Below are 14519 nucleotides of genomic sequence, written 5' to 3'. Positions count from 1 at the left end.
TCAGTCCTTACAAAAGGCGGCTATTAGGTTTAGGGTAAGTGACGTACTTCTGGGAACGGGTAGGTCCCTCTCCTTTTATACTCCGTACTTGTCCGTACCTCGAGTGGGCCCTTAGGGGCCAGGCCTGCGTGTCTGGAAGCTTCTGCCAGCTGTCTGAGTTCACGCGAAAGGAAGGTGACATTCGGGTCACCTCCTGGCTTGGACTCGGTAATCCTCCGGGTCGGCCAGATGCCCGGATCCGGAACTGATCGATCTTGAATTGGGCTTGTGTTGTTCTACGAAATCTGAAACTGAAGAGTAGTGAGTTGATGGAGGAGATTGGCTAGTGCGTTTACATCCATCTATACTGCGTTGCTCTGGTTGTCAGCCATTGTTGAGAAATCAATGAATCACAGAATAATGGGGGATCCAGATCTTTTTCCTTCCAACTCGTTGATCAGAATAGCTATATTCAACAAGAGAGAATCTTGTAAAATAGCCTCTCATCAAACTCTATTGGATGAGTTTGAAAGAAGAGGTAAGAAAAGGAAAAAGAAAATATCGAAAGAAAAATTAAAAAAAAAAAAAGAAAATGCTAAAATTGGCAACGAGATTTCTAACTTGATTGCTTTCTACGCTCACCGCACCATGAAAAAAAATTTCTATGGCCTAAGTTATTTAAGCTATGATGTTGATGGTTTGATGAACTAGAAGAGATTAAGAGAGGGAGAAGAATAAGTTGTTCTCATTTTAAAAAGAATGAAAAATCCCTTAAAAAATATTTGTTGAGTTATTACTTCTTATATACTAAGTACTCCTTATATACTTCTACTATATAAAAAAGTACAAGTAAAAAACTAATCTAAATAACATATTCTAAATTTTTCCGTTTATATAAAAATAAGTGTTCTTTAACAATTAAAGGGCTGTTTAACGTTTTCACAAAAAAAAGCTGATTAACAACTTTTATCATTTAAAAAAGATCATGTTCAAGTCCCAATTTTCAAATATTAAGAGAAAAGTAGAGTGAATTTCATACACACTAAATTCTTTAACAATATCACTTGTTGTCAAAGTTGTCAGAACCGAATTGGTGATCAAACTGACTAAGTTAATAGTTTATTGGTTGAACTGATAAAATTGGTCTCACATAAATAAAAATTATAAAATAATAAAAAATTTAAAATTAAAAATTAAAATATATATCTTTACTAACATTTTATGAAGAATCAAATCTCAAATTCTAAAAATAACTAATAGAAAAATATAAAATTTGTCAGTACTACTACAATAGTATCTTAATTTGACACAATAAGAGTAACAATTAATTCACAAAAACTATCATCTAACTATAATATCAGTAGATTTAACACTAGTATCAAAACAAATAATCTTAATCATAATACTAGTATTGAATAGATCAAGCAAATTAATAATCTTTTAGTGAAATTTATATTTATATTAATAATGGCACATAATTAAAATATAATTAATTCGAAAAATAAAAAATAAAAAATATAATTAAATTAGATATTTATAAAATTATGTAATTGAATGTATACTATATAATTATTATTTGTCATATGTAATAGTAAGAAGCATGATGACTGAGTGGAAAGGGAGGCTGCAATATCGAGGTTCAAACCTTGGCATTAGCATTTTGGAAAATTTTCACAACAAACCGGTTTGCACCGATTCTCACCAGTTTTGATCGATTTTCTTCGATTCTCATTGAGTTTGACCGGTTCTTTTTTTTGAACGGTCCAAGAAGTAAACTGAACCGACTTAGGATCCGGTTCCACAGTTTTCCAATCGAACTGATTGGTCCAGTCCGATTTTTATAACTATGCTTGTTGTGGAACTCTTTCATTGTCAAGTAGTATTTCCGCTAAAATTATTGCAGCATGTGTTTCGCTATCTGTCGTGCAATGATTTTAGGTCCACAAAAATAAATAAATAAATAAATTAGGACTGTCAAACAAACTAGTCTGGCCTATTTAGGTTCGGCCCGTTAAGCTAGTGGGTTAAATGGGTTGGCCCGTTTAAGCCATTTTTTTCACAGACCAAAATTTTCTAGTCCGGACCATTTATGGTCAGTCCGATGGGTTAAATGGGTCAGCCCGTTTATCATTTAATTTTATTTTTTGAAAAATATTTTGACAAAAAATACCATTTTTAGGTAAAAAACCTTTAAAAAAAATATTTTTTTAGTTGATGGGTTGGATTTTCGGGTCAAATCGGGAGAAATATCGGCTAAAAGTACTTTTTTTTTGAAAAATGTAAAAAAAAATAAGCGTGCCACCCGTTTAACCTGTGGGCTAACCCGTTTAACCCGTTATTTTTTTTCCGGGTTAATCAGGCTCAGCCCGTTTAACTCGAAATTTAAACGGGTTTAATTTTAGAGACAAAGTCCGTCCATTTAAATGGATAAACGGGCTGGCCCGATAGGTTTAGCCCATTTTAACAGCTCTAAAATAAATATGATAAAACAAAAATAAATGAAGAAGAAAATATATCTTCTAAATATATTTTCTATTTTTAAATTAATCTTACTAAAATATGATTTTACATCATACAAGATTTAATAAACATCTATTCTTAAATAAATTATCACTTAAATAAAGTGCGTGTATATATATATCAATGGTATAACAATAGTTTAATATAACAATTAATATTTATTAAATATTTTAAAATGATTAATGTAACATAGATTCACTTATCATATACATATGGTACTAGAAGTCTCTGATACGGGTTGTGAGATGAATCGAAGACGTACAAGTCAAAGTGGTTGTCAGATTGTCTGATTGGAGCAATGGGGGGTGGGTGCCTATAAAGACATTCTGACGCCCAGGTCAGAATAGATCTAAGAAGTATATGTGAGTGGAATGAATAACATACCTGAAAGGGTCTCTAGCTCTTGTTTATATAGTTGGTAGTAGTTGTCTTATCTTATCTTATCTAACTAAGATAAGGGAGGTATTTAAATTCGATTTGGTTAGAGATTGTAGAGCCAGTTTAGACTGTTAAAACGAGGCCAAAACCCAGGTAACCGAATCGGAGGCCGTTTCAGTGTGGGGCTCGGGAACCGGGTCCGTAACAGTTGCCCGTCGGAGCAAGAGAGTGAGCATGCTCGGTCTCATCGCTGGAGATTGGTGTTTGCATGATTTTATTTCGTCTGATTCTGTATTCTGGTGAGTTGACGGTAGTGCCTTCTCTTTTTTAGGTATGGTCCGGCAAAAAAGTGAGGGTGTTGGGGCTCCCGTGGTCCTGGCCAATGGTGTTCTTCAAGTGTATTATTGGGTGACCTCTGATTATGAAAAATACTGTCTCGGATGATAGAGGCGAATCTCCAATGACTTCGTAATCAAGGGGCGATCTATGGATGTAGGTGTATCTTGAGAATATTAGATAATCTTATGATCTGCTAATCAATTTAAACTAAAATATTAGATAACTTTTTATTCATAAAAGATTAGTTGAGATTTTACTTGTAATTTTATTTAAATTTAATTCAAAAAATAATTTTAAATGAAAAAAATAAAGTAAAATAATTTTTTGATATCCACTTGAAATAGAGATTTTGTCTAAAAAATAAAGTCCTAACTCAAAAATGTTAAAAAATTCTAAATCTCTATATGTGAAAACTCTACGCAATTTTTAATCTTATGCTATTAAAAGCATATGTTAATGGTTTTCATGGTTTAATAGAATATTAAAAATTTTTACGTACTAGTTACACTATAATTTAAAAAACACAGAGATCTAATTATTTCAAACAAATGCAGTAAATGAATAAAACCCAAAAAAAAAAAAAAAATTAGAGTATGTCTTTTTGCCGTTTAAAATTAAATCTTTTTTTTTTAATAAATACCTTCCGGCTGATTTATGAATAAAATTTTTCTTCTACGTCAAGAAAGAACATGTCTGATCTTTTTGCATATATCAATTAAGATCATATATCAATCAATTTATGTAAAAATAATAATGTAGACTATTATTATACCTTTGAAAAAATGATATTTGTTTCTTGCCCTTGAAAAAATTACCATCAAACAAAACAAAAATATTGAAATTGTAATCTTGATTTTTACAAGAAACTATTGAAATTGTAATCAAGATTTAGTTGTAGGATATTAGTTTTACTTGTCAAAGATAAATCAAGTTCATATCTCAAATTAAAATTATATTTTAATCAAAATAAAAGGATTTTTAACTTATAATTTCAAAATTTATGATTAAGGAAGAGTATAAGTCGTGCCATGATGATCCTAATATGTTTATAATTAATTATGAAAAATAAGACACAATCTAATCTTGCACAAAGTGTCATAATTTAAAATTCAAATTTTGCTAAAAGTCAACTGGCAAATCAATCCCTATGTTAATTTATAGGATCATCCCCACGAGGGGTTGAAGCTAAATTTGAGCATTTTGAGTTATGAGGATTAATCCTATATATTCTTAGGATACAAAGACTCTAAGAGTGTGTGTTCTTGATGATTACGCTCCTCCCACTCACTTCCAACGTATATGATGAGTGCATAGAGGCTTTTGGATTGTGTTTCATTGCACTATTTTTTCTATATATATATAGTATCATATTAATTAAAATTCATAAGTTTTCAAAATAGTTTTCATCAACATTTAAGAAATAATTTTGAGCTTATTCATAGTGTTTTATTTGTAATCATATATTCTTTGAAAAGAATTCATTTATTGCTAAAGTCCACTATCATATATTATAAAAAAAGAGTTTTGCAACTCTCCTTAATTGTTGAAAGACCTAGAAGTTGTTTCTTCTAAGTGGTGAGACTTGCTAAACACTATATTCGGTGAGGATACCTAAGATCATTAAGCACTTAAGGAAAAATACTTGAAGTTGGTATTATTTTGAGTTCTTAGAGAAGAAGTCTCTAAATGGAGTGGCTTAATCTGAATGGTGATCATATATCGTGAGGTGTTTATCAAGTACTCTATCTTGTAACGATTCATCAAGCGCCGTATAACTATAAGTTTGGTATATAGGAAAAATCTCTGCATCTTGGTGAAGAGGACTAAACGTACATAAAGAGGTTACACCGAATTAGAATCCATCGTGCTTTAGTGGTGGCAAACGAGCAAAAACCTGTTGACTTGTGTAATTCGCAAAAAAAAGTGGATCGGACTAAAAATTTAAGACCACTATAATAAAAAATTCCGCCTAACCTACACCGGTTAGTCCATGGGTTTCAGTGGGTTTTGGCGGGGTTGGGATGAGATTTTGGCTTACTTTTGTGTTTGTATTTGGAATGTTTGTTCATCTTACTTTAAGTTATAATTTAGACTATATTTAATTGATTAGAGACTTAGACAATATTTAATTATATGTTTTGGATAATGTTTGTTTTGCTTTAAACAATGTTAGTTTTATTTTGTTTCAAAATCTTGGTTGATGATTATGTTGATTAGATATTTAGAATTATAAAAACTTTTATATTTTTAGAAATTATAAATTTATTGAAATATTGGTAAAATTATTTTTTTAATATTTAATAATTTAATAATTTTTTCAAAAAAAAAAGAGAATTGACGGGTTTAACCTGCTAATTTGCCGTTAGGTGGGACGAGATAAAAATTTGGATCGCCTCAATAAGTGGGATGGTGCAATAATGGACGAATTCGCTTGCCACCCTTATCGTATTTGCACATTTTCTTAATCCTTGAACTTTTTACATTTCTAAAGTGGAATAGAAAGTTGACTACTTATAAGTATTTGGAAACTTATTCAAATTCATGAAAAATTTATAATATGGAATCACTTATTTTTAAGATTTCGTTTTTTTTAAACAAGTAGTACGAAAAATATTAAATACATAGTTTAAATATTTAAAATTTGCTTATAAGTCCACAGAAAATAGAAGTATGTTGCCTTTATTTAGAAGTTTATATTTTTATAATTTAAGTTTCTATTTATATTTTGCTAAGTTTTTAATTTATCATTAATACTTAATTCATCCCTCTTGAGTATATTTATCTTGTGTTTATCGACTCTTGTTATCAAACTGGTTCGACAAAAAAAAAAAAAATCTGCTTACCTAATTTCCTAATCGGATCGACCCATTTGTCAACCATTTTCACATGAGATCCAGAAAGACACAGGTCAACCCGTTGGGTTTTGAGAAGAACCGGTGACCCGGCCGGTTTATACAATCCGGACCGGGCCATGTTTTTTTATTTTTTGACGACGCCGTTTCAAACCAAAACCCTCTCTCTTCTCCCACATCTCACCCTGAGACTCGAGAACGTCTCTCCCTCAATCATCAGAATCAAACTCTCTCCTCTCTTACTCCCCAGCCCACTAGAGCCCACTAGAGTTTCTCTCAGTCACATTCGCCGGCGTCTCGTCTCAGTCGCACTCGTCGGCGTCTCCTCGTTCGTCCCGCGGCCTTCCTCGTCGTCTCACTCGAATTTCGTCCCTGGGCTCCTCGTTGCCGGCGGCAGAAGCAACTCGTGGGGGTTGTCGCTTGCTTCGTTGCCTTCCGTGGGGTCGGCGTCGCTCGTCGTCTTCTGGTTTCGGGTCCTCGCCGTCGCCGTGGACCGTGGGACGTTGGTGAGTCCCTGCATCATCGCTTCCCCTGTTCTCTGTTTTCCAGATTTCACTTCTCCCTGTATTTTGAGATGTTGCCGAATTGCTAATCAATTAATTTGCCTTGTTGCTGATCTAAATGTTGCTGTAAATCATGACTGAACTAGGATTTGTTCAATTTGTTGTTGTAAGTTGAATTTGTTGCTGAATTTGTTGTTGTAAGTTGAATTTCTTGTTAAAAATATCACTGAGCTAGGTTTTTGGTTGATGAAAATCATCAGTGAGTTGAATTTGTTGCTGTCTTGCTGAACTAATCACTTGGCTAATTTTTTTGTTGCTGAAAATGATCATAGTTGAATTTGTTGTTGAAAATTATCAATGAGATGAATTTGTTGCTGTAAGAATATATTTGATTCTTAGTATTGATTGATTTGATTCTTACATAGGCAGTATTGATTTGGTATAGAATTTAGTTAATTAGTTTGTTAATTATTAATTTACTGATGGACCAAGTAACAATGCTATGGAAGATATAGATGCAAATCAAAATGAAGGCAATGTTGGTCAAGCTCCAAATTTGTCCCATGAAGATACAGATAGCGATGTTGGAATCACTCCATGGACTTGATTTGCTTATTGTGTTATGTTTTGCTCTCTTCATTTAAATAGAGAAAGTATTTTGTACTAGTGACTAGTTTATTTTTTATTTTTGCATCATTATTTATATTTAAGAATTGATACTTGTTTGTGAGACATGCTTTTGAATTTTTAATTTTAAGCTTATTTTTTGTAATTTTATATTTATATTTAATTGTGACCGAGTTAACCGGTGACCCACCGGTCGAATCAGTGACCTGGTGACCCAGTCGTATGACTGGGTCGATTACCGATTCAGTTCTGATGACTATGCGGAAAATGGGTTAGGGACTAATGTGGTGCACTTTTGCCAATTTTAGAGACGTATAGTGAAATTGGAGTCTCGAGGACGATTTTGATACACGGAACCACTTTGGGACTTAATTTGGATTTTATTTTGAGGTATAAAATTGTAATACCAAAAGTACTCTTTCCACCAATCGGCTTCGTTCAACACTGATCATAGTCACCTTCCCTTCTCCACCACCGCGTTTGAGCACTTCGGAGTCTCCGACGCACCCTTCTCCTCCTCCAGCTGCTGGTCCAGCAACACTTTAACGGAGAAACAACCCTTTCGTTCTCCGTTCGCCAGAAATCCCAACCATTGCTGGATTTTGTTCCTCTTATCGCAAAGCTCTGATCTAATTCACCACCATGGCAAAGGGTAAAGCAACTTCAAAGCTCAACATCGCTATTATTCACCCTGATCTCGGCATAGGTATTTAGCCCCATTATCCTCCAAACCCTAATGATTCTATTTATAATCAACAATTTCATTGCTTAAGTTCCTTATATTTGTTTTGGTTTTATGGTCAATACTTGTAGTTGATTGGATTTCGATTCTTCTATAATTGTATTTTGGTAGGTGGAGCTGAGAGATTGATTGTGGATGCAGCTGTTGAGCTTGCATCCTATGGCCATAAAGTTCATATTTTTACTGCACACCATGATAAAAATCGATGCTTTGAGGAAACTATTTCTGGTGACTCTCTCTCTCTCTCTCTCTCTCTCTCTCTCTCTCTCTCTCTCTCTCTCAAACAAACATGGGATTGGGAACTTCTTACCTAGTCCTGGTTTACTGCATTATCCTTCAAAGCATCTAAATTATTTCTAACCAAAGGTTCCTGCTTGAAGTGATGCATAAAGCAGTTTCAATCTATATAACAGTATTTTTAATGGTACATTCTCATACATATTGATCATTAATTTACAATTTTACATGTTTATGATAAACTATTTCTAAGGGTTGCTCCTGGCTGTTTATGTGTCTCAAACTTACTTATACTTTCATGGCGGAGTTGTTGTGTTGCTATTGAGATATGGTTTTGGCTTGTGGCTGTTTCAGGTACCTTTCCAGTTACTGTATATGGTTCCTTTCTTCCCCGGCATGTATTCTACCGTCTTCATGCATTGTGTGCTTACCTCCGGTGCCTATTTGTTGCTTTCTGTATGCTTTTTATGTGGCCTTCGTTTGATGTTATAATTGCTGATCAGGTCTCCGTAGTCATTCCCATCTTGAAACTTAAAAGATCAGCAAAGGTAGAAACAAATAAGTCGAAAGAATAGTGCGCAAACTGAGGTTTGACATATTAATAGTGATTCATTTGTTTGTTTCCTTGGTAGATTGTATTCTATTGTCATTTTCCCGACTTGTTGCTGGCTCAACATACCACTTTCCTCCGGAAGTTGTATCGGACACCGATAGACTATGTAGAAGAAGTAACAACTGGTTGAACTGTGTCTCTGTTTGATCTGTTTCTCTGAACTTATTTACTCACATATATACTGAATCATGGATCTTATGAAACATTTTCAAATTTCAGGAATGGCTGATTTGATACTTGTTAACAGCAACTTCACTGCTTCTACTTTTGCGAATACTTTTATACATCTCAATGCCAAAGGGATTCGACCAGCTGTTCTGTACCCAGCAGTTAATGTGGATCAGTTCAAAGAACCAAGTTCCTTTAAGTAAATGACATGTTTATAGATATATGGATGCTTTTTTTTTATTGTTGAAATGTTTAGCTGACTGAAACCTATATAACAACAACAACAAAGCCTTATTTCACTAGGTAGGGTTGGCTATATGGATCAAACGACTCCATTACGCCATATCATGTATCATGTCTACAGTGAGACCGTTGACACGTAGATCTCCTTTGATCACCTCATGTATGTTATTTTTAGGCCTTCCTCTACTATATACCACTTGTCCACCTTCCATCTCATCCACCCTCTTAACTGGCTCTGCTGATCTTCTTCCCACATGTCCGAACCACTTGAGAAGAGATTTTACCTTCTTTTCTACAATAAGCGCTACTCCAACTTTCTTGTATTTTCATTCCTTATTTTGTCCACATGTGTCTGACCGCTCATCCATCTCAGCATCATCATCTCTGCTTGACTTAAATAATGAAACCTATATAACCATTTGTATAATATTATATAATATAATATATTAGTCTTAGCTTTGTGTTGTATATGTTGTTGTAGGCTGAACTTCCTTTCCATTAACCGCTTTGAAAGGAAAAAGAACATAGAATTAGCAATTTTAGCTTTTGCTATGCTTCATTCGCCTGAAGCTTCGTTGACTGTTGCAGGTGAGCATCTTTTGCTTGACTTTTGTATTCCTGATGATATATCCATAGATATTATGGTTGATTTTACATGCATTATCCTTGGGATTATATGTAGTGGTTTATATGCCTTATACTGGAGTGTGCTATATTGGTATCTGCAATATATAAATGACTATTAAGAAAACTATCTTTGCTGTGTTGTGAGGTTCTATAACTATTTTGTCTCTATGCTGGTTAGTTTATGTGTTGAGTTTGTTTCTATGAGTAAAGAGACTATTGTTCTGCACTATGGTGTTTGGAGGTATATCATGTTTTGTAAATTATGGGGCAACAATTTTCTCAATCACCTGTATTAGGTAGCATTTGTCATAGGGTTTCAATTTATTCATCAATTCATTCATTTCATTTGTCATAGGTAGCATTTGTCTGGCACCATTGTTTACCTTCTATTTATAATGAGTTGGTTAGTAGTAGGCATTGTAAGTTCTTAAATATTGTTTAAGAGAAGAAATTAAGATGTAATGTTAGAGATTTGTTGCTTCATATTGTTATGCACTGTTAGGTCATATACTTTTCTCTTGGATAGTGAATAGACAGCAAAAAAAAAAAAAAATGAAACTTAATTTATTTCATAATTTTGACCTGGTATTTTAGCATTGAATGGCACAAATTTATTTTTCTAATATCACACAGTCAAATAAGTGGATTCATTCAAAATCTTGAGCTGGAAATATGAGGAATAAGCAAATCTAGTGAAAATTAATTTATTACATGTTAATGTATAATTAAATAATTTCTTGTGACTCTGTTCTTATGTTTGTGTAACAATAATGTAACTCAAACTTGAGATACTAAATGCAACTTAATTTATTTCATAACTAAGTAAAAATATCAGCTCGGTAAAAATATGCAGCACGCGCATCATGATTTCATCCATGTAGCCGACCTACCTAGTAGGATAAGATTGTTGTTATTGTTATGGCAGTATAAATATGTTGTTTCAGAATACATATTAGTAGACCAGGAGCGGATGAGATTCAGGCTCTTACTTCGAATGTAGACCATGCTAAGAAAATAGCTCAGAGGGTGCATCGAGTAGAAACTTTTCTTACTATTATTGTACAATAGTCCTAAGTCTGAACCGTCCATATCATAATTATTTCATGCATTTCATCTTGGAGCATGTGTTTAGATGCAATATGAGAATGCAAAATCAGTTGTCATAAATTGTTCCAGGTGGCTTTGACATACGGTTGAAGGAGAATGTGGAATACTTAGAACAGCTTAAGGCTTTAGCTGAAAGAGAAGGTGTCTCTAATAGAATAAGATTCATCACCTCTTGCTCTACCACTGAAAGGAATGCCCTGCTCTCGGAATGCCTGTGTGTCATTTACACTCCAAAGGTTTGGGAAATATTGTAAAAGAAATTTAGGTGTTCTTGAGCCAAAGAATTTTCTTCCTCTGATCTATAGATTATTTGCCACATAAGTGAATGTATGTCACCCTTATTGCCAAGGTTTTAAATTGCAGTTCTGGTTGTTGCAATTGCAGTTATTATGTTGATTATGATGCAATGCACATTGTGCCAGTTGCTGGGGGCTGAAAATTGTGATGGGCCTGTTCCAATCCTGATACGGCTGCATTGCAGCCTGTCGTGGTTAGGTGCGGTCAACTAGTTTGAATATGTGTAACACTGCAATTGCAGGGTGGTGTGGTTGTGGAAAGACTACAACTGCAATTTAAAATTGTGGTTGTCCACCTAGCCACAGGTATTCACTGATGTGGCAATCAGTGTATGGATCAAAGCTTATTTACTTTGAGGAGCACCAAAGAACTCTTTTTCATGAAGTTGAATGAAGAAAAGTTGGTCTTACGTAATATACTTTGATGCAGGATGAGCATTTTGGCATTGTTCCGGTGGAGGCAATGGCAGCATACAAACCTGTTATTGCATGCAACAGTGGTGGACCATTGGAGAGTGTGAAGAATGGTGTAACAGGATTCCTTTGTGATCCTACACCAGAAGAGTTTTCTTCTGCAATGGCTAAATTCATAAAAGATCCCAAAGAGGCTGAAAGAATGGGTAGAGAAGCTAGAAAGCATGTGGTTGATTCATTCTCCACCCACACATTCGGCCAAAGTTTAAATAGGTATATAGTTGACATTCACAGAGGAAAAGAGGACTGATGTCACCTTTTTGAATCAAATTTAGCTTCTAGCATGGGATATAACATGATTTTGATACTCAAAATTGGTTAACTTGGTTAACATCTTATAAAAGTGTTGGAATTTTGGACCATTTCTGGTATAAAAGTAGAACCAAGTCTACATAGACATTGCGATGGTACCCAAAAGTATACAGATTTTGCTGAATTTCAAATAAACAATAATTATTTCCTTGTAAATAAAATAAAATCTGCTCCAAATTTGAATATCATCTGTTTATATAATTTGTATGAGTGAAGATAAATAACAAAAGTGAAATTACGGGATTAGAAAGCTGCACTATATAATTTGTAATTTTGTATGAAACAAAGTTGAAAAGTATAATATTAAATAATTTAAATTATAGTTGTAAAAATTGGATCGACTTGGACGAAATCCGGTGAATTAGTCTCAAGATCGGTCTGGGTTGAACATAGGATCGGAGAAGGAAAAGAATAGGTGAAAACCGGTTTGACTTGGCCAATTTTATTGAAAATCGGTGAACTGGCGGGTTTTTGAAACCTGGACTGGTTCTTCTTTTAAAAGAAATACCCTAATGGCCTTTGAAGCCCACCTCTCCAACCCAACTCTCTCACACTCATAGCCCTCAACACAGGGCAGAGGTAGAGCTTTCCTCAACTCTCTCTGCCGCCGCCTCTCGCCAGCATTCGTCTTGGCGCGGCGCCGCTTGCCCCTCTCAACCTAGTCTCTCACACTCAGCACTCAAACACGGTAGAGACAACGCTTAAAGTCTCAACCTTCTCTGTTGTCGCCTCTTGCTGGCTTTTGTGCCACCGCGTTGTCTCGTTGTTTGGGCTCATTGCTTGCTGCTGCCTCCCTCTCTACTTGTCACCCTCGTTATCCATCACTCAATGTAGCCTCCTTCTCTACTCGTCGCTGTCACTGCTCGCCGTCTGCGCTCTTCTCTTGTTTCCTCTTTGTCTCCCTTTGCCTCCCTCTTCTCTTCCTTTGCATGCGGCCAAGGAGAGTTTTTTTTTTTTAATTTTTTTCAGTTACTCAATTATTATTGTTTAATGTTTTGGATGATTGTTGCTGCTAATCCTGTTTTAATGTAATTGAAGTGGTTTATTTTTTGTTTTTTTTTTAATTCTGTAATTATTGCTAGTTTTCTTCTGATGTTATTTTAGTGATCGTTACTGTTTAAGTTGATTAATGCTTATTATTTAGGTTGATTGATCTTTTCTGATTATTGTCTTTTTTTGTGATCTTTTGTGATTGTTGATTTTTTTATTATGTAATTTTTTGCTAGTTTTGATCTTTTCTGATTGACGCTTGCTGTTTAAATGATTGGAATATGTAGTTAAACGATAGGCTGTGTGAATTAATTAGGTGATGCACTAATGTAATATTATGGTTAGATGATAGGCTATGTGTTGAATTTTTCTTGTTTTTAAGATGGATTCATCACAAACACCATCCCAAGAAGAAGAATCAACTCCTGATGCAACAATTGTAACTCAAAAAAATAATAATAGAGAAAAAATTGATCTTGCATGGAGCTATTGTAAGCAAGTAGTTGAATCTGGAAAAATTATTCTGGTATGCATATATCATTTTATTAAAGGTGGAGGAATTAATATGTTATGCATATATTGAGACTTAATTGTTGTTAAAATGTTAGTAAATTTCAAATTTTAATTTTAAGTTTTGGACCGTTTTATTTTTTTATTTAAAAAAGACTGGGTCAACCAGTTCAATCAGGGACTCATCAGTTCAACCAAAGACTCATGATCTAGTAATTCGATTGGTTTGATCACCGTGTGACAACTATGATTTAAATGGAGTAAGAACTAAAAACATAAACATTATGCAAATTTAGTGGAGAGCAAAATAAATATAGAGTAATTACCCAACTCAATTCATGGAAATTTTAAAAGTGGATATTTTAGTCCCAGAAAAAAAATTAATACAGATATTGATTCTCATAGTTTCTCTCTGTTGGCTAAAACAGTCCCCAAATTAGTTTTTGACATGACTCACTAACAGAGAATGATGAGTTGGCACGTTAACCTTCATACGTGGCCATTAAGTGTCCATGTGTGTGAGGGGACAAAACAGTCCCTAGCTTTCTTCTTCACCTTTTCAGCCATGTTCTTTATCCACCATACTACCCTCTTTTTCTTTCTCCTCTTTTCTTTATCCACCCTTTCCCTTTCTCACCCCTTTTTCCCTCTCGGCAACTACTTCCTCGATTGCGGTTCTGCTGCCTCATTCACCACCACTGTCACTTCCTCCCTCTCCACCGACCACTGCCTCTTCTCCAGCAGCCTCGCTCGAATACCCAACTCTTTCTTCCACGTCCCTTCTCCTTCACGATCAAATTCATACCAAACATAAGAGCCAAGAGAACCCATAGCCAAAAGTAAATTTTTACGAAATTAAAACTCGAAGGGATGCAATATGAAGTATAAATTCAAAAAAGAGAGGATTTCTGTGCAAATATTAGTTCTCGCAATGAGAATTTTATCATTAAAAATAACAATTTGAGTGATAGATGAAGAACTTTGGTAGATCTCATGTGAAAC

The 14519-nt window shown here is 34.4% G+C and overlaps 1 protein-coding gene across 1 annotated transcript; it reads left to right on the top strand.

The window, feature by feature from the left end:
* Positions 1–6239: 6239 nt before the first annotated feature.
* On the top strand, positions 6240–12067 carry LOC130941863 (uncharacterized). Its single transcript, XM_057870490.1, has 9 exons — positions 6240–6574; positions 7507–7904; positions 8052–8168; positions 8532–8725; positions 8810–8915; positions 9010–9157; positions 9683–9789; positions 11005–11171; positions 11662–12067. The coding sequence occupies exons 2-9, from the start codon at positions 7841–7843 to the stop codon at positions 11953–11955; spliced, it is 1197 nt and encodes a 398-aa protein (XP_057726473.1). The 5' UTR covers positions 6240–6574; positions 7507–7840; the 3' UTR covers positions 11956–12067.
* Positions 12068–14519: the final 2452 nt, after the last annotated feature.

This window comes from Arachis stenosperma, chromosome 7 (assembly GCF_014773155.1).
Source record: "Arachis stenosperma cultivar V10309 chromosome 7, arast.V10309.gnm1.PFL2, whole genome shotgun sequence".
Classification (NCBI taxonomy): Eukaryota; Viridiplantae; Streptophyta; class Magnoliopsida; order Fabales; family Fabaceae; genus Arachis; species Arachis stenosperma.
The sequence above is the reverse complement of the archived record's forward strand: the minus strand, read 5'-3'. Positions and strand labels throughout refer to the sequence as shown.